The following is a 27,327-nucleotide window of genomic DNA, read 5'->3' as shown; positions in this document are numbered from 1 at the left end:
TTTTGATGGGTTGTTAGAACAGAGCAGAGAACATTTTGAAACTTTGCAGGTATATTTTTATGTAAAGCAGCATGCTGATACATAATACTGCAGGGATTAAAATTCAAATCAATGTTGCCCACAAGGTATGGCACGAAGAGTTTTTGCTTATATGACTACGAGCTGTCTGGTGGATGTATGCACTGTAGGCAGACATTTTGAATCCTATGCACAGAGAAGAGAGCATGCAAGAGAATTACTCATCACCAAGCATCAAGCTGTGGGCCTGAAACACGCAATTACAAACTGTTCTTTATGCATCTTCAAATTGGACATGAGTGACCTCTGTTTGAGGTTAGCGAGGATTAGCATGGGACTAATTTGAGGAGATTAAATCCACCACTGGCTATTAGATTGAAGGATAACAAAACTGCTTCCAGGAAAATCTGGAATTCTCCTGCTTAGCATCATCTTGTAAATCTCCTGCTGGCTCTCTTTTGGTTTTGCTTAATCACGAAATTACAGTTGAACTTGGATTCTAAAAAAATCATACCGTGACGTAATGAGAATTCACTGGGAATTTGCAAGTTTCCTGTTTTCTTTTACTGCCTTTCCTCCTCTGAAGGCTAAAAAGCTTTTGCCCACTGTACTTGGTCTACTTAAGAAAAGGCAACAGCATGTGAGGCTAAATGAGCAACATTCTATATTTTCTATGGCAAAAAAACATTTCAATGCCAGTCTGTCTCTTGCTGAAAGAAAAGCAGCCTGCTGGAAGTAATCATAAATCCCATCACTGAAATGTGCAATGTGTAATCACATTGGCATAAGTATAGTTCAGCAATAAATAAATATAAATAGAGCTGGCATTATTTCAGAGCTTCAGGCAACATACTGTATGTGCTGGGACGCTAATCAGTCAGCAGATCTGCTTATCATACAGACTGGGATACTGTGTAAGAGGAGAGGAAAAGCCTTTCTAGCAATGTTGTGCTTGTAACTTGGTTCTTGCCAAATCATGCGTGCAAGTACATAGGCTGCATAAAAAGCTCTGAATCTCAATGCAGAGGAACATTTAGGTAATGAGGCCCAGCAGTAATTAGGAGACAGAGACTTAATTAAGAGCCACATAGTGATCAATAGGATCTTAACACAGGCAGAAAACAAGCGATGATCTATTAATATAGTAAAGAACCCCCTAAACCATCATTGCTTCTTCATCGCAGGCTCTCATGCATGCATTTAAAACTAAAAGAAATAGCAGCATTATCAGTAAAATTTATATAAACTGTTGAAGGTAAAAAGTAGCATTAAATAGAAATTCACCAAATAACCTGGTAGGTTGTTTAAGTAGTTGTTATTTCCAACTGCTGCATGCAGTTCATCTCTAAGCTATCAGTAAAGACAAGAGACAAAAGATTAATAAAAAAAAAATCACAGCCTCAGTTACTCTTCCAGATATCGATTTAGTTGTTATGAAAACAAAATATTTTCACCATATGGACTCATCCCACACAGGCCCTGACACACTTAGAGAAGCCGAAGTGTTTCACATAAAAACAAGTCTCAAGAATCATATTGAACTGTATGATTTTAGAGCAGAACTGCAGTAATAACTGCACACGCAGACGTTTGCAGCTAAAACAGCGACACCGTGAATCAGAATTGTCTCCAATTTGATACGAAACACACAAAACAAAGAAAACAGGCCACTGATATTTTTTCCTCTTCTGGAATCACAAATGTTCTCTTTTTATTCCTGTGCACCCACTCTGATATGATTTCTGCAACATATTTCATCTACCAATGCTTGAATGTACCCTCATGACCTCAGCAGATGCAAATTTCTGAGCATCAAATACAACTGCTAACGTGCCTCAAATATCACCAGTGAATGTGTGAAAGCGAAGGGCTCAAACTGGATGTGTGATATCGCAGAAGATCCTGATGCTCTTCCTCACCTCGCAGCTTAACTACCAGCCAATCAGTGGACACATTTAACTAGACAACTCTTCCCCTCGGAACTTGTCGATCACATCTTTCAGTCCAAGGAGATCTTCCTCACGGGAGCGCTGCTGATCATCTGCTCTGCTTTCCATCGTTTCTGTGTCCGTCAGCATTATTCTCTTGTTCTTCCACTAAGCACATCACACTTCACCGCAAGTCGAGCTGCTTTGCCCGCTGTCTCACCCGCTCTGCGTCTATTTTGGTCGTGTGAGCGTGATAACCTTAACACTTCTGTTCTGCCTTAATCTGCGCTCTACCATTCACAGATGCATTGGCAGAGGCAGCGTCCTCCGGGTCAGAAGCTCACAGACCCGCAGGGATCAAATTTATGATCTTCTCTGCGTGGACAGCATTGGTGATCCACTCTGTGTGCTAAGCCTTTTTTTTTTACTGTAATTATATAGACATCAGTCCCAGAGTCTGTAGGGATTCATGTATGCAGTTAATGCATGCGCATTCTTCTAGAAATTTCCTGCAGGGCTTATATTAGCCTGCTCTGCGCAGGACAGGTATGGTGCATTAGGACAACAAGTAAATGTATTTATGGATGAATGTTCTATTGATTTGTACCTGTAACCTGAGCAGTGGTAACAAAATAACATCAGCTCAGGTCTAATAAATCATGTACACAAACACAAGCAGTACTTATAGCTCGGACAGCAGCACCAGTGCATTTATAACTCAGTGCACTCGGTGCAATGAGAAAATTGCTGGGAAGTGAAAGAGGCATGTGTGGACATATTGTCCAAAACATGTTAGTGCCCTCAAGAATAACCGTTTTCCCACATGACCCATTTTTAACGTCATCTGTTCGGTTATGCAAGTCTGTTGACAGTTTCACTGCATCATTATAGGAATCATCATTACGAAGTAAGGCTGAGGGAGGGAAGAAGGAAAAAAGAAAAAGAAAAACGAGCTGTGAGCGGACAATGAGCTGACAGAGAAGCGTGCATCTTTCACACAACAATCCCAGGCCAGACCTAAAAAGTTCATCGAAGAGAGATGCTACTATTCCTCCGTTTGACAAGACAGGACTTTTTTCATTCAATACCCAAGAGCAATCTCCAGAAATGCGACACGGTTGATCTGATCATCCTCGGTTTGTGTTCCAGCTCTCAAGTTGTCTGGATCAACTGCAGGCCACTGTGTCATCTTTGCGATCGGGAAAAACCGGTTCAAAAAACTGTACTACGCCGTAAAACCGGATCCGGACACCCTAACCCAACATACCCTTTATAACGTAAGCAATGATATTGTCCTTGCAACATGGAATTCAAAATGCACGAATGGCTTGGTGCGCAAAAGAATAACGTCACAACAATGTGATTGGTCACTTGCAATGTTGAACCTGGAACAACATTTTCATGATGGTCTGGGAACAACACCAACACGAGGATATCAGATCATCCGTAAGCACACAATGCAGCAATGAAAGAAGAAGCTCAGTAGAGGAGCATTTAAACCTCATATCCTCTGTATGTATGTATGGGTCGATCGTGGCTCAAGAGTTGGGCGTTCGCCTTGCAATCGGAAGGTTGCCGGTTTGAGCCCCGGCTTGGACAGTCTCGGTCGTTGTGTCCTTGGGCAAGACACTTCACCCGTTGCCTACTGGTGGTGGTCAGAGGGCCCGGTGGCGCCAGTGTCCGGCAGCCTCGCCTCTGTCAGTGCGCCCCAGGGCAGCTGTGGCTACAATGTAGCTTGCCATCACCAGTGTGTGTGGATGACTGGATATGTAAAGCGCCTTGGGGTCCTTAGGGACTAGTAAAGCGCTATATAAACACAGGCCATTTACCATTTATGTGCACAGCATAAAGTAGGGTTTACTGCAATTCATTTATGGCTTTTTTAACACTGTTATACAAGAACGTGGGTGGGCTTAATTTTATTAAATTGTTTTATTGCTTCAGAAAAAATAAACTTTTTTTAAAGGAGAAACTACAAAATGATTGTGCAGTCAAATATAGTTCCTGAAAGCAGTGAAAATAGAAATATCTGAATTGACAGATCAGACTTTTAAGAAAAAATCTAATTTAGTCAAGACAATCTGAGCATCTCCAGTAGATCTGCATTAATAAAGGCTAGACTGAAAAAGAAAGAAAGAAAGAGGACTGCAAGTTTTTCCTTTGTGCAAATGTCACAGCAGCGCAGTGAAAGAGAGACAGAGAGAGTGCTGTAGTCTGAGTTGTGGTTGTACTAAGAAGGTAGTCAGGGAAGATTAGTGCTCATGTGAGAGCAGGAGGGATTTGACTGGATTGCACAGGGTGACCCGCTGTGCTCATGTAAATATCAGCAAGATGGACGGTATCACAGTGTGCATCGAGGTCACACCCGTCCTGATACGCTTGGGGATGGAGGGGTGGAGATTGCCTGGTGATGCAATTTTAGACTGATTTTTATATATTTCTTTTTAATAATCATACTCAAAGTTGCAGCTGAAGCTTGGTTAAAAAAATATGATGGCATTAACAGTGTGTGTCTTTTCGGGATGATTGTTTTAGGAAGAGAAAAACATAAAAGAGGAAATCAGGAAATGGAAGAGTGAATGCATACACCCTTGAGGGCAGTCTGATGTTATAATTACTCATCTGACTAGCAGTGGAGCAGCATCATACTAACTAGTTCCACATATCTCTTGACTGCATGACTACAGCTGACATGCTACATATAGTCCTGTCCATACTGTAGCCATGGATTTGTTTACCGCCATAGTGGTTCCTCCATGTATGTGCTTAGATTCACATAAACAGCCGGATTTCAGCACATGAGCACGTCATCATGACAGATGGATGAAGGGTGCTTCGCTAAGTTGATCCCCTGCAACATTAGCTCTTGGGAAGTGAAACCCTAATGCCTCAGTAGTTAGTAATCAATTAATTTGCACACAAAGCATCATTACAGGATGTCTGCAATGAGTGTCGGTGCTTGCCTTTAAACAATCAAGGGATCGTTATGCTCCTCATGCAGAATCAGTCAATAACAAACAGGTTTATAGTGATTGGTCAATTATTCAATAAGTTGGTTGATAAGGACAAATATTCTCAAACCATTTTGTCAATCAACCACTTATTTTTCAAGCTGAACCTTTGATGGTTCAGGTTTTGTTTTGCTTTTTAGTCATGAAGGCTTAGATCACAGAACAGGAATTTTTCTTTTTGTTACTTTTGTTTCTGGAGAAAATTCTCAAAAGAGCATCAAATAAAATGAACATTTTTGCAGTTGATCGGAAGTGAATTTCAGCTCTGGAGGATGATAAAATGGTGATTAACTAGTCAAGGTCAACAATCCAGCTCCCAACACTGTTTAATAAGTCCAAGAAGGGTGTTAGTGTTTATTAAGACATTTATATTTAAACTCTATTATTGTGTTGCCATCCAAAGGCATTTTCTTATGATGCATTCAAATTATTATTATTTTTGTACACCGTGTACAGTGGGAACCGGCTTTTACAACGAGATTTTATAATGCTCTGATTTTTCCTTTTTCTGGTTCAGATTTCTAGAATAAAAAATTGGAAGGTCATGCTTTTGCAAATAAGAAAAATTTGTTGTTGCCCAGTAACCGCACTAACTGAGCAGCTTTGGTAACCAACTGGTTGCCAAGAGGTTGAGCATGCAGCTCAACCTGTGAGTGATCATGTTTTCATAGTGTTGCCTGATGGGAGGCAAGCTGACTGCAGTCACTATTAAACAAGTTGGAAAACGTTTGCAAAAAACTGGCGTCTAATTTCTGAACGTGGCCAGAGTGAATCTGTGCTGATGAGGAAACCGTGTCTGTGACACATATCTTCACAATAGAAGACTCAACTCATCTGGTTGCCAACTAGTCATTTTGCAGTTAAATTGCAGTCCTATTTAGAAACTAGACATAATTCAGTTGCTGGTACAACTTCACTTTGAAGTCACCAAGTGACTGCAGATGATCATGGAGCTGGTCCCCATGTTTGAAACAACCACAAGAAGCACAAGTTGATAGCACGCGGTCACACTTGGTCATAGCACCGTCTCCAACCACTGTTTTCCAGTGTGTGACTATAGCATTACGTACCAGGCATCTCGTCTTTCACTGTGACCCTGGATATGTCACCAAGATACTTCCTACATGCACAGCTACAACACTACCAACCAGTACTCAAAGTATTCTACTGTATTCCTTACACCGATCACTTGCGCCTCTGTTACAGTATTCCAGTAAAAATACAAACCCATACATTAATTGCAAACCAAGAAAATGGAGCTAACATGGGTGTTTTTCAACAGCCACCAGGATCTTTTTCTGTTCTTAAGTAGTGTTTATGTCTGAACATATGAAAAAAGCAAGTGAAAATGAAACAAAACAACGAGTGACAAGAAAAACGTAACTGTTCACATACAAACCTTGAACCCTTGTACCAGTGCCTGAAAAAATGGACTTTGTTGCCCTTATAGAAACACTGGAAACACTGTAGTATGGCTTTCAGCACATGAAGTGCGTTAGGCTGCAGAAACAATCAACCAGCATAGTTCATTTGGAGGATTCTTGATGTGTCATGTGACAACTGTCTGTACTGTGCGCACACTGCAGAGGGAAACTAGTCTCCATGAGGGGATATCCCATGGGAATGGACAGAAGATCAAAGCTGCTTTCGCTGACAGCTTTTTTCTACTCAGAACTCTAGAGAGGGGTAACAGAAATCAGGACTTCTTTTTTGCTAAATACTGAAATACGATGTGTTTTCAAAAACAAAATTATGATAAAAATAAGCCACAGTTGTTGGGATAAAAAGCATCTCTATTTCACTGCTCTGGTGCTGCTGTAACTATTATAAGAAGAGTATGGTGTTTAAGGTGATTGGAAGTATTAATTACTATAAATTATAACCAGAAACAGCTGGTAGTTTGAAAATAATACACACCTGATTCTGTTTCCTGTCGCTTTCAGTCTTGCCGTCTTTACTGTGCAGACATGTCCGTTCATATCTTATATCAAATAAAAGGCTGAGCTGAGAGACGGACTGGCAGCAACAGTAAGAGATGAAAAGAGTCAGAGTATGCAATAAGCAGAAGTACTCCCGACGGAGCAGTATAAAACATTTTGAACATCGTGCACAGCTTACAATGACACCACGATACAAAGCGACCTGTAAAACCAGCCAGCAGTTGTTGGTAAAGGCAGAGGAATCTAACCTTGGTGAAATAAACGTTTAAGAGATGTTGACGTGCAGTATGAAATACAGATACATTTATTACGGATATTCCAGATTCAACACGTTTGGTCATCCCCATTTTGAGTTTGTCTTATACCCCAGTGAGATAAGCGAGCTTGTGCACTATCAGCACCCAGACAGGCTGTCCTTGAGCCTCTGGAGGAGCAAAATGAAGGACGCCAAACAGAAGACGCAAAGGTCATCATGCTCCAAAAGGCTCGTCTGGGCCTGAATCTATCAGGCATTCCTTAAATTGCGACAACCAAAAAGGTCATTCAGCTACAAAATAGCCATAACAGAAAGTATATAATATTACAATTCACACAAAAGTAGATTTTATTACAACACTTGGAAAACTAACACCGACACACGCCGCTGTTAAGTATCAGTCAAATATCTGTAGGGGCTATTAACGGTTGGGCCCATATTGTGCCTTTTAACTAATATTCATCCGTGGTATTGCAGTAATTGCAGCACATTATTAGTTTTACACATTACAAAATGCTACAGATCCTGAAAGCAAAACATGTGCAGTGTGTCTTTTTTTCCTGTTTCCATCCCTGCAATCCCAACTGGTCACAGCACAGCACACAGTGTCCCTCCCTGTATCTGGTTCTGCCAGAGTTCTTCCTGTTAAAAGGGAGTTTTTCCTTCCCAATGTCGCCAATTACTTGTTCAGAATGTGTTGTCGATAATTGTGGTTTTTCTCTGTCTTTCTCTTTACCTTACAATATAAAGCACCTCGAGGTGACTGTTTTTGTAATTTGGTGCTCTATAAATAAAACTGAATTAAATTTTCAGTGTGATGGTTCATTATTTTGATTCAGTTTTCTGCCCTATTTGCAACTCATCTAACTTCACTGCTTCCTAGGCCCCCTCTCCCTCCTGCTGTTCTGTTTATGAGCTGCACAAATTCAATATTTGATACTGCAGGAATAGGGATGAATATCGAAACCCGGTTCTTGTTGAGAACCGGTTCCCACAGTTTCAATTCCTTGGAATTGTTTGCCATTTTTGCAAACGATTCCCTTATCGATTCCAGTCGCCCCGAATGACGTCACCGCATTGCGGAGAGAAGATATAAGACAAAGTTCTAAGCTAATCGACCTTAGTGTTCTCCTTTTTTAAAAAGAATTGATAAGAGAATCGATAAAGAATCGAATCGTTAAACAGAATCGAAAATGGAATCGGAATCGTGAAAACCTTATCAATACCCATCCATATGCAGGAATGACACCTTATGTATTTTTTATTTACAGAACCCATGTGTTGAAATCACATATTTGCCATAATCCCTCTGTTTTTATATGTATGCTGTTAAATATGTTATATATGTTATGTATGTTGCAGCATATTGTATTCTAACCAAACCTCTGACTGATTCAATGAATCTTAGCTCTGCCGCAGAGCACTATACATTTCTGTCTGCTTTCAAATCATTGAGCCTGACAATTAACTCTGTACTCTAAACCATATGGTCTAGCAATTTACTGGAAACAGTCTACTACAGTTAACAAGACCAACTAACAACAGAAGGAGTAATGAGAGACTTGGCAAAGGGGAAATTGGTTAAATCTGCAGGGAACAAGGAGGAAAACGTTCTTTCAAGCGGTGCAATCTGGGATTTTCCACCCTATGGGCCAAGAGCGAGCTTCCCTCTGTGAGCTGAGCAAGAACACAGTTCAAGGCACATTACATTCAACGTCAGAGCTTTGTCTTAAAACAGAGAGGACAAGAACACAGACAGCATGGAGGGGGAAGAAGCACTGTCCTTCATTTTTGTTTGCTTGACAAAATTGGACTGGAGGAGTCCATTAGGCTATTGTGTGGGACTTGACTTGCTTGTTTGTGTGTGTATTTGTGTGTGAGAAAATGGGAAGAAAGAGACGAAGCTAAGAAGATCCCTGTCTGTGCAAGGGAAGATCATTTAACATGTTTAATGTCTGAAGGGCTCAAGCTCTCATTTAAGCGAGTAGAAGGCCCTCTGCACACAAAATATGAAACGTGTGACAGGCACATTGTCACACATGAAAACACGTGACAGAGCTCTTTTGCAGCCTGCAGCCTGCGACTCCCACACACAACACAAAACAAGTCTGCTTCGCCTCCAGAATCCTAGCATGCTCTGCAGTACAAGGTGGAGTTCACTTGTGTGTTTATGCCAGTGAAAAACAAAATGTGTGGATCCTTCAATAGCAAAACACCCATCCACATGCTATGGAACACGGTTTGATTTGGATAGTCCAAATAAGCATGTGAAAACACTGTAGGCAAGAATTCATAGAAGACTGAGAAGAGTGTTCTCTGGCTAAATGGTTAGCAACACTGGACAGAAAATATGCACATGGTTTAGAGTCGTATCCAATATTGTTTGTTCAAGCACTTAATTTAGCTAGCTTTATTATAACCAGACTTGGGAATTGTATGGCCCCGAGCTACATCTGGTCCATTTGGTTATCCCTGACCGGCCTGCATGAGGTCAATGACAATTAAACATAATAAGTGTAGTTTTCTCATTTCGGCCAGCAAACCCTCTTTGATAACTCCTCCTCACAGAATGGGTTACTATTTGGGTTATTTCAAAGGGAAATGCTCTTTTTTTAATCAATTATAAAAGCAGGTTTATGCAAGCGGATGCAGCTTCGCTGTATTTGAATTAGCACAAACTTTGATGAGATATCTCGGTTTGCTAACCGTGAAGGTTGTTAGTCATTTAATGCAGAATGCAGAAGTTTTTAATAAGATATAGACTGAAGACTGAGATAAAGCAGTGTGCTTAGTTTGTGGATGACAATTTAAATCACTCTTGGGACTAAACATGCAGAGCAGAGTTAAAACTTGGCTAATGCAGAGCAAGAACGTACAGTTAAACCTTTACTAGCAAAGCTGCAACAAGGACTTTTTACCAAGTTTCACACATCCAAGGACGCAGCAGTCAAGACCAGCTCTGTGATTTCCCATAACAACAATAAGCAGTAAGCATTTCACTGATGGGGAGTTTTCCAAAGTGTAATGCGCTAACATACCCCGCAAAAAAAGAAGCATTTGAGAACCTGCCCCTCTCCAGGCGAATCATAACAACGTGGCTCTAGGATATCAGTCTCTTTTTAAAAATGTTTAAAAAAAATTCTTGATTTTATTTGAAAAGGGATCGTGTACAATATTAACATAGATGTTGCTACTTGAAGCATTGTACCAGTGTTAGCTTAAAATTAAATTACATAACACACAAAGTGTTTAGAAGTCTGTAAGTCTTTCAGGAGATACATCAGTTTGGATTTTATGGATTCTCTTGGGTGAAAGTCAATAAAATAAAGCATTGTGGAAGGTACCAAGCCATTTAAAAATCTTAAACACCAAACACAAATTGGAAAACAATTTAAAATCCTTCAGCTTCAATTTTAACTTTTTCTACTTGGCTCTGGATGAGATCTGGGGTTTCCATGACAGCTCAGTGACTCCTCTTTGTACGTGGGATAACCAAAGAGTTTATTAAGGTGCTGGAAGCAATGCATGCCGTGAAAGAGACTACGAGAGGGAGTTCATGGAGTTAACAGCATGTTTGCTGGGGCTAGTGATAAAATGTTGGCGCACTTGCTCCGCTGATTTCACATTTCAGTCACTTAAATGTAGCATCTTTTCTTACCAGTGGCAGTTTATAAAGAGATAAAATTGATATTGAGCAGAACTGAATTAATCTCCACAATCTAAGTTTCCCAAATGAGTTACCCACCCCTCATAAACACAGCATTTGGATTTACAGGATGTAGCTATTTCATGTTTATGTTGCCTTTCTTCATTTGCATTAATGCTGCAAATGCTTTATGGTCTATGTTTTTAATTCAATTCATAAAAACAATAGCACTGCCATTTTTATGTAATTAGTCATCAATTTAGCCAAAGTCTGCAGAGTCCATCGGCAACATGACTTTATTCTGACCATGGAAAATGCATAACAGAAGATTGAGCTAAAAGAGCCACAGTTAAGAAAAGAGAAAGCATTAAAGCATATGTTTCAAGAGGCCGAACCCTAGATCCAAGCAGTCCCTAGACTCTCATGTAACAATATCCTAATGCAGACTAGAAATGTCCAGTCAAAATGTCATGGTGCAGTCCAATGGTGCAGTCACAATGAGTATCAGTTTTATCAAAGCTGCAATACGTGAATCTTCTGTTTTCAAATGTCTGTTAAGCTAATGCACTCATCAATATCTTCAGGGGCCTGATCAACCAGCCTCACAGCACATCTCCTCCTTCACTTCACACACAAGCTGTTTCTTGGCTGCTGGCTCAGTTTGATAAATGACGTGCACAGAAAACTATGATGCACCATATAAAGTATGGCGTTAAAGTCTTCCTGTCCTGCAGTGTCCTCGACCGAACCTATAAGCAAGAGCAGAGTGTTTTTGTGCTTTGAAAATCACTACCCCCTGTTCATCTTGGGACATTAAATATAAACAACCAGCTGTGCAGCCTTGGCAATGTTTGCTTCTTGAGTTAGCCCAACAGAAAATCTGGGCTAGCTCACACCTGCGCCACAGTTGGAACATGTTCACGGTTCAACTTCCGCCGCCTCAACTTTCAGTGGTGCTGTCACTTTTAAAGCTTTAATGCTGTTAAATTCATCTCTATAAACAATACTATTGTGCACGTTTTCCTATTTTTTATTTGCAGTGATCCTATCCATGCTATTGGTTCATCAGCATTAAGTATTATAAAAATACTGTACACTGTAGCAATAGTTAGTACAGCATCCATACATCAAAATACTTCACAGGTATGAAATACACATATAAAAATGAACACATTTGGTAGATATGACACAATCTCACAACAATTCCCAGACTCTCACATCACATCAAGCACTTGTACATCGTCATCAGCCAGTGCCTTTGCTCTTTCACAGAGGAGAGAACCGCAGCTGTCCCTCGCCACTATTGCCTGTGCGTCCTGTAACTAAGAGGATGTAATGAGGATACGCTCCTTTTAATTTTCCTCCAGTAAACACTGTGATAAAAGGATTGTATATCTTCTTTATAGATTCATGTTGTCTTTATTTAAGATAGTTGCTGACAAACTGGCAGACGATGTATCTTATCAGAAGTACTAAAAAACACATTACTGCATCCAGTTTAATTTCTCGTTCACCTTGCATAATCGTTCATCTGTAACTACAGAAAAAAACAGGGTCAGTACAATAATTGTTGTATATAGCATTTGTATTCTATTTTTATCCTATTGTATATATTATTTTATTTTATTCTATTGTATATAGTATTTTATTTTATGCTATTCTATTGTGTACAGTTGTTTACAGTATCTTATCCTTATTGTATTCCAGTGTTCTCTCATTTTTGCTATATAACTTTGCACTGTCCACTTTCTGCTGTGACAAAACAAATTTCCCACGTGTGGGACTAGTAAAGGTTATCTTATCTTATCTTATCTTATAAACAAGCGAACAAAGTATTAGAATGGAAAGCTATAACCCCCACCCCACCGCCCCACCCCCGGTGCTTTCCTCTATTTGTTTCCTCTCTTTTTCTCTTTATGATCTCTCTTTTAACCTCACAAATGAGTCAGCACTTTATGATTCAGCACACTTTCAGTGTGTGTGCGTGCGATTATGCACCTGTGTCCCTGCATGACACCAGGGCAGAGACCTTAAGGCACCGAATACTTGGCATTGCCTATTCTGAGACAGGTGAATCGGGTCCACGGGACTCTGCAAACACAGTCCCACTAATCTGCTTTGGCACCAAACTATTTGTTGCTATCGTGGCAGACTACAGTACACAATGGCTCACAGAACACTACGGCCTTTTTCACCTTACTGTTTCAGTACCTCGTGTCAGTTTCTATTCATCACTAAGAAGGTTATATCTTAATTTTCAGTGCCCGTAGCACTTAGTTCAATATTCAGCTGTTTATAAAGAATCCTTTATCTAGCAAAGATGCCTTCTTTTTTTATGTTTCATATGTTTATTTGGAGATATTAAACACATTTAATCAAATAAATTAGCTAATATTTAATTTTTGAAAGTTAAGCTGTTTTCTGACTTAATACTTGGCATGACTGTTTGTTTGTGAGCCTGTGTTTAATTTACTGTGCATTATTTGAAGTGAGCTACAGACAGAGGTCCGATGATCTGCTCTGGCTTTAATTTAGCATACCGATCAAACTGAAACATAAGCCACTGATGTAAACACAAACTGACAAACATCAGTGCATTCACATATTTTGTCTGACGATGGCAGGGTATAAAAGGGCATGCTGTCAGGCTGTCATACAAATAGCATGGGATATTTCAGTGGAGACCAAATATAGCCAGGGAAATGTAGTTAAAGCCTCTTCTTCAGTGAACTGGATACTCGGGTCAGTTGGCTCACATTTTCTCCCATTTCAGATCAATTTACCGACAGTGAATTAAGCACCTTTGCTTAGGACGACATCTCTATCCCTACAGGCAGATTCTAATTAATCAGATCACTTGCATCACGTTCTGCAGTCATCTGTAGCAGATACTACTGTTTTTGTTTTTAAAGTATGCAACTAAAAAGCCTGAACCAGCAGTGTTTGCAGATAAAGTGCATTATTAATAATACCAGGTTAAATGTTTTTAGAAGGCAAATAAAAGGACAATTTGACTTATTCAGTAACACGGATACTCACAGAAACAGGTTGTACTATTAGTCTGTGACTACAGTGACGACAAAGTGAAGGTGCACATGGGAGCTGACGCTTCCTACAAGCAGCTGGTTAGTGTCTCAGCACTTGGACGCCATCAGCCAACAGATCAAAGTAACAGAAGAGGAGAGGGAGAGGCTTGAAGGCAGCTCAGGGCAGCAAAGTCAACGCTGGTCATGACATATGTGGATGCTCAGCACACACAAAGAAAAGCTGGTGTCAACAGCAGCAATCCAGATGCATTACTAGCAAGTACTGAAAACATACATACTACTATATAGTCTCCACTGTACCGTACACCACGACCCATCCTTTACTTATCCAGGTAAAAAGTATCACTGAGATTAAAATCTCTTTTCCAAGAGAGACCTGGCCAAAGAGGGCAGCAAAAGGTACGACAAATACAACACATACAAGTTGGGGGGTTTGTGCTAAAACTGAAGCATATTTAACCACAGATGTAATGGTTATTTAATATCTTAGGTCACACAACAGCAACGGGAGTAGTGGCAGTTTTGTTTTCATAATACGACCAACAACAGTTTTTTATTCTATTTTAAATGTACAATAAACAATAAATATTGTATGACAGATGTTTGGGGTTCTTTTGTTTTTGTTTTTGTCTGGTACCCTCAAAAAGGGTACAGTTCCCCTTGGGGGATGGTATGTTGCCACAAGCCCAACCTGAGCCCTCCTGCTTGAGCTGGGATCTGGCGGGAGGCCTGGTGACTGTGATAAGCCAGATGTGGCACTGGGAGCTCTGGGGATTTTCTACAGCAGTTTAAAAATGTTATCCTTTTAGTCTCCTTTTGCATTTTCATTAAATAAAACAAACTAAAACCAGCATTGAATAGGATAGTATATAAATCATTTCCCTGTAATACACGTCATTAAGATCTGCCTGACATTAGCACATATCCAAAGGTGCCAACATTCTGAGAGAGCAAAAAACACAAAAAAAAAACACTACTGTGACTTTAAGGTCATTGGGATAATTAGCTCTGTGTCTGTGAGGGCATGAAATAATAAGAGAAACATAAGAGAAGCAGGGTTAGAAATGAATAGGAGCAGGGGGCAAAATGCCCTTGAAAGTTAAAACAAAAAAAAAAAAATCATGTGAAATTAGGTGTAAAATAACCAGATAACTCTTCTCATTATTTTTCTCAGTTGTTAAATTGTTAATAATTACACATAATTCCCTAATGAGGCACTATAGTTGAGAGGTAAGCTAGATGACTTGTAGTTTTCCCAATCCTCTGTTTATGGGAAATAACGAGCTGTAGGATTTCTTAACATCATGAATGGCACAGTGCTGAATCAACCAATCACGTGGCAGCGCCTCAGTGCATTTAGGCACGTGGACAAAAGCAGGGCAGAAAGTTACATTTTTAGCTCTGCACTTTTTAGCACTTATGTGCAGAGATGGGCAGTAACGCGTTACTGTAATCCGATTACTTTTTCCAAGTAACAAGTAAAGTAAGGGATTAATATTGCACAAAAGTAATTAGATTACTGTTACTTCCCAGTAAGCATGCCGCGTTACTGCGTTACTAAACCGTGATTTTATGAGAGTGTCTCATGACAAGGACGTACGAGCGTGCGACGTCCGTGACTGCAACAGACGTGTGTATATCAACAATGGACAATATGGAGTGCAGGAGAGATTACGCTTCAAATCTTAGCAAGCACTGAGCACGCTGCCACGGGAATGTAACAAAGTAATAAATTAACTAATTCATTTTGAAAATAAGTAATCAGTAAAGTAATGGGATTACTTTCTTAGAAAAGTAATTAGTAATTAGTAACTAATTCCTATTTTCAAGTAACTTGACCAACACTGCTGATGTGAATGTATGAAAGATCAGTAGTTACTTTCACATGTGTAAAAAGTGCACAAGCTTCCCTTTGGTTGGTCCCCACTCAGATTGTTTGAGCACACAGAATTTACTGCTCTACGTGACCTTCACGCTGTACACTGCAATTTCCCTAAGTACTGCACATTGTAATAATTATGTTTGCACATGCACATGATGAATGATTTAGAAAACACACAGAGAACCAGACAACTGGATACAGTACAAACAGCAGCATGCACTCTTGAACAAGTAGACGTCTTTTCAGCTACCAAGTCTTAATATCTGTTGCCATAAAACACTAGTAATGGTATTTTTTTTACTATTTTTTTATATATTTTCTTCCATCTTTATTACATTTCCAAACTGGCACAGGCAGAGTCATCGAAGTGGAGTTTATAATGTCTTTCTAATGACTGGCAGTTGTGCGAGTTGTTAAATAAGGCACGTCAGGTCCTGACTGGGTCCTAATACTGTAGCTGTTCAACTGTTTTACTGCAACCATAATACCCGATATCCACCAAAACTGCCTGTATCAGGATCCTTCTTGCCACAAGCACTTTTAATAAAGGAAAGTGGAGTATTTACTGACAAATTACGCAGCTAAATCATTCAGACATACCTGCAGGTGACTCCAAAGACTCATTTTTTATATATTAGATACAGTTTCAGTATCGATCACGCTAAATGGGAAAATTCCGCTCTGAACTAAAAATGAAGATTTTAGGAGGGTAACAACCCTAAAGAATAAGAATAGCTTTTCTCTGATAGAGACCGTGACTAGGACATTAGCAGTGATGGAAAAGTGAAAAAAGACTGAATGGCCAGCCAGCACTGGTGAAATAACAGCCTCCTTTACTCCACAGATGGAGGGAGAAGATGGTGACAGAGTGAAGAGGGCGGGAGGGAGCAAAGACCAGATGAAGGAATGACGGATGGACATACAGTTTGGAGGATGACTTATTGTAGAAACTGACTGAATAACTAGTTGGGTCCATCCCACGGCTGACGTAACGAACGTTCACAGCTTGAAAATCTTTGCAATGGCAGGAGACTACATTCGTCCCTCCATTAAAGCTCTAATCCTGCATCCCACACCTAACATGTTACGACAGCTTGGAATGTTTCCACCGAGTGCCTTTTCTTCCCCTCTCGCATCTCCAGTGGATGTGTCTGTTTCGCCGTTGTTTTATTATTCGGTGTGCTCGTTTAATATGGTTACAGCGAAATAAGTAAATTGATGCAAGTTTCATATACTAAACTATCTTCTTAAGTGCACAGGGGTTGGACATGTCTTAAAGAAAGACAACATGCCAAAGGAGGACATGCCGTGTGAGGGAGAGGGTGAGAAAAGGCATGCAACTGGGGGGAAGGGGGCGAACCAGAGGGAAAGAAGGAGTTTGATAAGCAGCGAAACGATTGGAGGCAAAGACGAATGACGTGAGAGAGATGAACTGAGAGCAGCCAGGCATTATGACACATCCCTGTGTACTTTGTACTGCACTGGCTGCCTGCATCCTCACTGCAGATTCTCATTAACCTTGCAGCACTGAATATTTATGCTTCTGTCCTGGTCCAACGTTGTCTCATACAAGTCTGCAAACTACGCTGAACCTCACAATCAGCTTCCCACATAGTGTACAAACCAAGACAATAACACCAAGCAACGACCATCTAGTGCGCTCACTTTCAGAGTGTGTTGTGTGACGTATGTGTGCTCGTATGTGTGTGTGAGAATCCTGAACCAGAGACCATATTCAGCAAAGCTTTAATAATGCTTTACTGAAGCATGAATAATGGTTTTGTTTTTCAAATGCCACATTACACAGTAAGGATAATAAAAAATGTTTAAAGCACACACTGACAGAAAGCTATAAGCTACCATAAACACTGTAAAAGTCAGCTGCCTCGCTGGCACTTAAGCAGAAAGATGATCTTTTTCTGTATTATAAAAGTTCACTGATCCGTAGTATGGGTACCAGGAATCAGGCACAGTTCTGACTGGAGCTTATGTTTACACGGGCACAACAGCAGCTTTTATATAAAAGCCAGATGTGGCCACCGTGATGTCATCGATTGGTTTATAGCAGGGGTGTAAAATATATAGCCTGCGGGCCAGAATTGGACGCGCAAAGACTCTAATCCGGCCCACTGGAAAGCTTTGGAAATGTGAAGGGCAGGATCAATTTTGGACTTCTAACTGTATTCATTCATTAGTTTTACAGCTTTCCCTCAGATAAAGACCTCCCCCCATGGATATAGATACTACACCAAAGTAATTAATAACACAAAAGTTCCTGTTTTTTCACTTTCTTATATACAATATTGTATAATAAAGATGGGCTGAAGCTAGCAAACGAGACACTAGATTAATTAAGAATGTGCTTACCGGACTGTTAAATGACACATGAACAAGCAGCGTCATCTGCTCTCTACAACCTTCCCGTATACCTTCATACAAATTTACTCCACTTTTCAAACCTGGAGGCTGCATCCATCTTTTACATACAGTCCATGCACATAGCACATTATGCCTTGTTGCACTCCTCTTGCTGCTGATGTATTTTTAATACACTCCGTGCATATCAAACAATCTAAAACAGCATGGCTAACAGCACGTGTAACAATAAGGGAGGAACGTGTCCCTGACGCTTTGCTGCAAGGACATTTAAAATAAGAGGGAGTCAAGCTGATTAAAAATGACAGCGTTATGTTCACCTATTTACATTTTAACTACAAAATCGTACACACAGTAATGACTTTGGCCGTGATATCTAAACTGGATCCACTAGCTGAAATGACAGGGTCACGATGACGTGTAGTTACTTAGTCCTTAGGAGAAGGATGAGAACACTGGATTCAGGTTGGAAAAAGTCTGAGACATGCAGTGACTCAATAGTGGGTAAGTAAGGCATCACTCTCTGTTATATCCTTTGGGTATAACCTTGTGATATTTACACAAAATCCACTACAGTTAAACTATTAAGAAGGTTGCTCACTACGCCTCAGATTCATCTTTTTACACTGGAGACCACTGGAATGGTAAACTGTTAAATGTGTTCCCAAAACAGCTTATTCTGTTCATCTGGACGTAGTGATTTCAGTGGCGAAACGTTTCATCACTCATCCAACTTCTCCAGTCTCTGGTCAGGCTTTACCGCTGAAAACGCTACGTCCAGATGAACAGAATCAGCTGTTTGGGATTTCCTTACCTGGTTGACGTGCTGTATTTTTCTCCTAATAAAAGCATCTGCTCTGATTTCACATTTCAAATTAATTTCACACATCAGTGAACTGAAACTGATTACACTAGTTACCTACAGATAAGTAGGTAACTCCCAAGCAAGGACCCCACCCAATCACAGTAAGAGACCGCACAACTTTGTTAATTTATGTGACAAAGACAAATATATACGCACCTCCTCCCACTGATGTATGTATCTGATGAGTCGGGACAGTCTTAGCAGACGCAGAAGACTGAGGATCTTGGTGAAGCGGACGATTCGCAGGGCGCGAGCTGTTTTATATACCTCTGAGTCAAAGCCTTTCTCCACTATCAAAAATATATAATCCACTGGAATGGAGGAAAGGAAGTCCACGACGAACCAGCTCTTCAGGTAATTCATCTTGATGACTTTGGGGTCTAGGATGATCTCTGAGCTCTCCTCATTGACGATCCCCGTTCTGAAGTTCATGACCAGGTCCACCAGGAAGATGGTGTCCGAAGCCACGTTGAAGACCAGCCAGGTGGTGGTAGTCTGCTCTGAGAAGAAGGTTATTCCCACAGGAATGATGATTAGATTCCCCATCATCATGATGAGCATTATCAAGTCCCAGTAGAACCTGTGGAAAAACCGAAACAAATGAGTAATGCAAGCGATAAAACATGCTGTAGCCACAAAACTGAAGTCCACAGGGGAAAAGAAATCATGCTTCTTTTCTGCTTATTCTGCTGATATTGTTTATATGTATAATTCTGTTTATCCCAGTGCACTGCATACGGTCAGAGGTGACTGTTCACTCTGTCACTGCATGTCTTATGAAAAGGTAGAACAGTCCCAGAAAAGAGGAGCACTGCACAATGTTGATTTATGAAGCTCTGCTTAAAAAAATGCCCGATCACTCTGCTCTCTTCTGACATTTAAATGCGGTATTTACCGTGTCAGGTCACATGACTTTCTAACATTAGCTGGGCCTCTTATTCAATCTGAACTTGCTCAAATACTCTGCTGCCTACAAATAAGATAAGCTTCAAGAGCACGAAGCTACATCCCCTTCTTTTATTAGAACATTTAAAAGGTTACGTATCAGCGATAACTCAATTCACTCTGAGGGAAAGTGTGAAACAAGTTTCATTACGATAGCTATAACGCCAGTTTGCTCCAACTCCAACTTCATGTGGGAAGCAGAGAGGTAAGGGGATTATAAAAGTCAGTAGTAGTCACCTTCTGACATCAGTCACTGCCTATGAAACTCTTCACTGCAGCCTATCCAGTGCTTCAGCCTGCAAAGGTACACAGCCTGAAAGATCTTACGTTGCCACTTCTGCTATCAGCAGATAACATGCAACATCTAAACAGCCGACAATATTAGATAATCTTTCAGCTCAGATCTGGAAAGGCTCATGCATGCAAGCTTAAGATCTCGCTCCGAGAAGTATATACTTGAGTTCGTACCAAAACTCTCGGGCTCAAAGTTAATTACGATTCAAGGACATCCAGTAATGTACTGCTATCACTTACTATATGTATTCAGGGCCCTTTAGACTGAGACCCTCTCCATCCTTCCTGGCTGTGTTAATGTCCCTGCCCTCTGCCTTTCGATGAACAGAGCCAGAAGTAATTCATCAGCACCCTGCTCTTTTCACAAAGTGTTCTGGGCCCTGAGTAAAAGCCAGACAACCATGAATGAAAATAGATGCTTTCAGCAATCCTATCTCACTCTAAAAACTCTCCACTGACGTTATCCCCGCTCCGTGCCTGCCTGCCTCTGCTCTGCCTTGCTGACCATCACGTTGTTGTTGAAGGTAGAAATGAACTGGCTGGCCGGATGCCTGTCTGGCAGACTTGCCACCCAGTAATGGATCTGTTTCAATAAATTAAGCCGAGGCCTTGGCTTTATAAATACCCACAGATCACATGTCTGATAACTGTCTTCACTTCAACTAAACATTGAGGTGGCTGATAAGGTCCACAATAGGTATTTTTACCCCAGCAGATATTGAACTGCTGAGCTCGTTGAGTTCATGCTAAACCATGATGCAAACTGAGTCCTCTCAGGTCAGCACAATAACAACAAAGTTACGCAACAAGTACAATGCGCACTAGAACCGAGCTATAGCATTATGAGTAATAAGAGCGCATTTAAAAGAACATACAAAAGCTGTGCTTTTCTATGTTTTTTAGCACGTGTGTCATTGTATCAACCTTTCAATAAGCTGATGCTTATTGACCCGATACGTCATGTTGTGTGTGACTTTTTTTTTCTTGTAATTGTTTATATTTCAGTTTTAAAGAAGAGGCTGCCATGACTAATCTTTTTCAACTTTAATCTAAGGGGATCAAGGATTATATAAAATCAATGAACACAAACATTTATAGTTAAAAAAAAAAAAAAAAGAGAACAACGGTAGAGCAAAAATAGTTAAATAGTAAATAATACACAAAAATGTGAGTTCAAGATGTACAGTCTGTTAATTTGGAGATTAAAAAAACCTAGTCCCTGTGAACTAAGATGTTTTATTTTCCTGCTTTCAGCAAACAGATTTTAATATCAGAATTTAAGTTGAATCACTTTTCGAATTTGGATGTTTTCCACTCATGTTGACAGAGTTCCCACATCTCTAACATATTTCTATTTCTATTGTGACTTTTGTAGGTGGTATTTATACTGTACATGACCTCTAAGACACCCACATATCTGTTGAATTAAACATTGTGCTTCACTTCTCAAATAAAAGAAGCATTAAGCAACCTTGAAATATTCGTCATCAGAAGAATACAAGAAATCTGTCAAATGGAGTGAAACCCCAATGCTACTAGAGTTTACATGTAACTCATCACATACCAAAGTCAAAAACAACAGAGTATGTAACTTCAAAGGTACCATAGTCTAACTGCATTCTGTAATAAAGTACTCATTTTAAGTTAAGTTATCAGACTGAAACAATGAAAATACTAATTTGGAAGTTTAAATGCTAAAAACATTTTTTTATTTATGGTAACACCAATGCAGGTGTGCTCCTTTTGCTTTTACTGACCTAGTCACAGAGGCAGCTCTGATACTGCATTAAGCTTAAGCTTTTGGTCTAATGTGCCACTTCTAAGAAAGCACCGCAGCTAAACCAGTAACGGAGTGCAGTGCACTTAACTGTAACTGCGGCACCAACACTAGCAATGGATTCCAGCTAAAGTACTCTACTTCCACATTCACCCGGTGCTGTCGGAGTACAGCCTCCCCTTCCAGCCCATTTCAGCACTCAAGTCCTGTCCCAGCTATGGATTCACATCCAGATGAAATGTGTACTCTGCTAATCATCTTTTATCCCGAGTTTACAATCAATTTTGAAAAGCTTGGTCTGAATGCTATAACACGCTGCTGTTGTGACTGTTTAAAATGGGAGACATTTCCCAAACACTGTAAGCTCTGCAGCAACGGAGAAACTGTGGCGCTCTGGTCACTCTGCCAAATGTATTCACGCAGCATGAACTAGCAAAAAAGCGTATGCTATTTGAGTGTATCGCTGAAAAAATATTTTGAGACAATATGTTCCACTTATAACAAGAGCTGGAAGCTACAGAACCCCAAAGGAGGAAGCAGTGAGCCTCTAATAATCCAGCTGAGGCAGATTAATCACAAGAAAGTTAAAAAAAAAAAAATCTGCTTCGAATCAAGCCAGCACATTTTGTCTTGTAGGTTTCCTTCTTACAACAAGTGATCCATCATGATCAATGCCAGACCCACTCCTGCCAAGCAACACAATGAAGTCCACATGATCCTACTCAGCACAACCAGTCTACAGTGTAGCAGGTACACCATGCTACAGCATGGCACATCCTCAGACAGAGAGAAAAACAAAGACTTTGGGTTAAAAAAAAAGGATGTCAGAGTCATCTACGAATGTCGAGATGAGTAAAACAGAACATGTGGGAAAAGATTTGTTCAAGCTTGATTAAATACTCTAAACTAGCTTTACTCGCCTCTTTCTTCTTTTTAATAAGGCTGTTGTTGTAGGAATAAATTAGGGGTAGTAAAGCTACACTGTAAAATTTCTGCCTCTAACCACTCAGAAGAATGCAGGTTTTAGAGTATACACTATCTGAAAGAAACACAGTTGACTCTACAATTCATTCTGTTAATTAAAAGAACTGCAACATGAGAATTTACTTTGAAAAGGCTTAAAACCTGCACAACGTCTTTGAACAACAGCATATGGAGCATGACAAAGCCACCTTTAGCAAAACCAGAGGTGTGCGAGGCCGTGCACGGGCCCTCTCAAAAATCTATTAATAATGAATATTACTAACCTGCCATAAATCTTTAAGCAGCTACTGTGTACAAAGAATATGTTGAATATTGAGTTTCAACACTCGACAAAGCAATATAAAGCCCGTGTGAATGCTTGGTGTCATTCATGGTCTGTACTTACGTAATGCTTTTCATTAAAGATAGTGTTTTGTGTCTTTTGTTTTTGCTCACATAACATTAAGATGAGAGTATGTAACAGTATAAGATTAACGAACAAGTGACGAAGAATTCTTAGCAAAAAGAAGAAAAAAATGAGAGAGGAAGATTTGCTTCCAAGAAATAGTACATGGAGCCACGTGCAACAAAGAAGCAGCCTTGTCTCTTCCACCACAAACTGGGCACAAACTGGGATGAAAACCTCAAGGTAGCACTTTCAAGCCAAGAGGCGGTCTCAGCGGCTTAGAAGGGGGTCGTTTCATTGCACTGTCTGGAGGACAAGAGCGTCTTCTGAAAAACAGCCCTCTGGAAAATGTCATGAGGAAGTAACCTTAGGGGGCCTCTGCCAGCGTGAGTGAGACAAACATTTCCTAATAGTGCAGAAAGAAGAAGGCCCAGTCTGCTTGAGCAATCACACATATGTTCTCATTACAGAGCCTTTTTTTCCTGCTGATTTTCATTGTAATCCCCCACTGTATTTTTTGAAATTCCTCAAATATAACAAATGCAGCCCATTCACTTTGGGACCACTAATTAATCTCTTGACTCACTAACAGCTGTGGAACAGGTATCCATTTCACTGAACTGCTCTGGTCATACCCTTTGGCTATCTTTTGGAGGGGGTCAATCTTCTTACATAATTGAGTCTGTTAAGCTCGTTGACTGTTGTGTTGTGCTAATCCTTGCCTACCATCATTGTCCATCTGTGTCTGCAGAGGGGCAAACACATACCAGTGTCTTTGTGTGGCTGAGGCTATGATAGCCTAGTTATCTTTATTCTTAAGCATGGAAAGGGCGGGGGGGATCTTGCAAGGGGTGGGGCATGAAGATTTATAGAGTTTAGCGCTACCGTGAGTACCATGTGGTATCTCATTAATCACAACAAATGTATGTAGCAAATAAGCCAGCAGGAAATGTAACCTTTTTTTAATAAGAAATCACCTGCCATAAAAAAAAATCAGCAGCAAAAGAAAGCCTTGCAGAAAAAGGGAGCGCTGCATTTTTGCAGCCTGCTCTAAGTTCAGGACCATGGACAGCTCTAAGCTCAAGGCACTGGGAGCCGAGGGGGGGGGGGGGGAGACAACGTGCCCCGACACGTTACATGTTGCGACAACGGAAAACGGGGATGATATTCACCACCAAGCTGTGCCAGGTGACACTGGTGCAGAGGGTGGACCAAATGAGATGCTTAATTGGTGAAGAGGTAAACTGTAAACACGCAGCTCGTGTGTGTGTGTGTGTGTGTGTGTGTGTGTGTGTGTGTGTGTGTGTGTGTGTGTGTGAGAGAGAGAGAGAGAGAGAGAGAGAGAGAGAGAGTGAGAGAGAGAGGGGGGGGGGGAGCCCATACCGCCTTTACCTGGATTCATTTGTTTACTGTGTATGGAAATGTAAGCAAATTGGAGGCAGCTGGTCTGAAACTCAAACTCTCTGCTGCAATAAAGCCAGAGAGCTGGTGCAGCTGAGAGGAAAAATAAATAAATTAGACAAACCAAAGACCAAATCCAAATGATCAACCACTATGACATATAGTGGGTGCCGAGGAAGGAAGTGTGGCACGATCCTTCTGCGGTTCCTTTGAAACAAACACATTCCATCACATTTCCTCATTCAAGTCAGTTTAAAAAAAAATGCATGTAAAAACTCTCTGATAAGACTCGAAGATCTGATTTTTTTTTTGTTACTAATTAATTCAAAACACGGCCATCTTCTCCTTAATCGTCTCCCTGCACGATTTTACCGCATTCTGTGCATTTTTGCTTTATGCACGCAGGCCCATCGGCTCACATCCGCCTACAAAGAAATGTTTACAACCGCCGATGGTGCAATGGCATTGTCACGTTGTGTCCAGGTACGGTCGCCCCTATACGAGCAGGGAATGTGTCGCAATGAGAAGCTGCCACTGCGCCGCTGGTGTGAAGCAGTCAGGAGGGCTGAGCTCTGTGTGTGTTCTCCAATCATGACATTCACCATCCTTTATCCAAGGACGTTTCACTGATACACCTTTAGCCTTAATGCGTCCCTCCCTTTTCTCTTATAATAATAATAACACTAAAAATGCCGCAATGAAACACACAGACACACACACACACACAATCACTGAGCACATTTTGACAGAAGCCCTCCTCCCCTCCCCTACAGCGGAAGCCTGATTGCCTAAATACAGAGGTAGATTAGCGTATGCGCTTTGGGCCAGGTTGTGTGTGAGAGAGTGGCGATAACAAGTGGAGGCTATAGCTTGCAGACCTCAGGGTGACAGTGAGGGTGGATAAAATAAAGGGGAGGGGGAGGGGGTTTGAGCAGGTGTCTATTCCAGCCCTTACCTAAAATCGCTATATGGATGAATGATCCAGTATCCGGCCGTCTGAACCCTTTCTTGCTCTTTCTCCACAGCTTTCTGGCTGCCGAACATACGCAAGGAGAACTTATTGACTCCGGGCTGCATCATGGCCCCAAATTGCCTCTGCATAAAACCATATTGCCTGGACGCCCCCTCCAGATCATCAAAACCAACCATGGTCTCTTCCCGCTCCCCCTTGAAGCCCACTGAGTTGCCATGGTCCTTCATGTTCTGGCTCCCCGTGTTATTTTTCTGTATCGAGTCTTGCCTCTGAAAAACATTATTCCCATCCGCCTTCTCCTCCTTGTTGCTGGAGAACGAATTCGATTTGTCTTCCATGGCGCTCTTAGTTTTCCCGTTTTCTGTTTTTGGGGGGTTTTTTCTTCTGTTTTCTCTCTGAGACTACGCGTTCCGTCTCCGGCTCGAGAGAGAGAGAGGGGGGGGGCGAGAGGACGCGCCGCGAGCTCTCCTGTTTCTTTTGATGTCCTTCAAACTGTTCGGCTCCTCTGCCTTCAACGCGAGTGCTGCAAACTGAGACAGAGTGGCCGAGAACCCGGTGGATCAGGTTTCTTGGGTTACCGCCATCTACCGACGGCCCCCGGCTTCTGCCGTCCAAAGCCTGTGCCTCATCTCACTTCGCACGACACTGCGGTTTAACTGGCACATGCTCTTGCACCTTATTTACATAATGTGGCTGACGATACCCCCCACCTCCGTCTCCAGTCCCCTCCTTTGCCAACAGTTTCACACACGGCAGGGGGAAGCCGCTGCCGTAGAAGAAAAAAACACACGTATGACAAGTTAATGAGGGCTGATTTTATTATTTTATTTCTTAATAAACCGATATAGATTAGGTGCTTCCTGTGGTTCGCCTGGCACCTGGTTTGCTTCCTGCTGAGAAGTTACAGTAGAAGCCAACTGGATGAAACAGATTGTAAAGTAGGTGCCACCGGCCACATTAAAATACAAGTTAAACATCTTGTGGATATCGCAGTTTTTAAGGTGTTGCAGAACTTGATCCAACATTTCCTGTAACTACCTGCTGCAGTTTGCTTTATTTAAAAACTTGACGTACAGGCTGCGTAGAAACCAGAGCTTTTATATGCTCCACAAAGAGATGATCTGCTCTATGTAGGAGAATTCTGTAGTTAATTAGGTAACGTCTGAATTAATGAGCGCGTTCTGACATATTGTGCAAATTAAGGGATGACCAACTGTTCCACTCATGCTGTTTCCAAAAGGTGTTTTCTCTAATTATGCGAACCGTGGTTCGCTCTCCTAGAATTAGATCTCTATCCAGAATAAATCTCAAGGATTGCAGGTAAAGATGGGATGAGGAATGGACAAGAAAGAAGATGGACCAAAGAAAGGATGTGAGTCTGAGTACTGGAATTACATTGCAGTGGGAAAATAATAGAATAAAGTGCAGAAATAATTTTTGTGAAGGCTGGTAAAGACTGCAGGCTGGAGACAGTAGATGGAGCAATACAGAAACTACAGAAGCAGCCAACCAATTAAAAGGAATTCTGATCAGCTAATCGTACTCTAATCGGAATTAGTTTTGTTTGTTTGTTTGTTTTTACATCCAAATTTATGATAC

General features: G+C 40.9%; 1 protein-coding gene across 1 annotated transcript in view; it reads right to left on the bottom strand.

Annotated features, from left to right (window-relative positions):
- LOC120714019 (potassium/sodium hyperpolarization-activated cyclic nucleotide-gated channel 1) overlaps positions 1-26,066 on the bottom strand; it is a 67,768-nt gene extending 41,702 nt beyond the window's left edge. The window contains exons 1-2 of the mRNA XM_040000007.1: positions 25,711-26,066; positions 19,126-19,549 (exon numbers count right to left, since the gene is read on the bottom strand). Of these exons, the coding sequence (XP_039855941.1) occupies positions 19,126-19,549; positions 25,711-26,066 (780 nt within the window). The remainder of the gene's footprint in view (positions 1-19,125; positions 19,550-25,710) is intronic.
- Between the last annotated feature and the right edge of the window lie 1,261 nt (positions 26,067-27,327).

The sequence above is a fragment of the Simochromis diagramma genome, unplaced genomic scaffold, assembly GCF_900408965.1.
Source record: "Simochromis diagramma unplaced genomic scaffold, fSimDia1.1 OVJJ01000596.1, whole genome shotgun sequence".
In the NCBI taxonomy this organism is placed as follows: Eukaryota; Metazoa; Chordata; class Actinopteri; order Cichliformes; family Cichlidae; genus Simochromis; species Simochromis diagramma.
The sequence above is the reverse complement of the archived record's forward strand: the minus strand, read 5'-3'. Positions and strand labels throughout refer to the sequence as shown.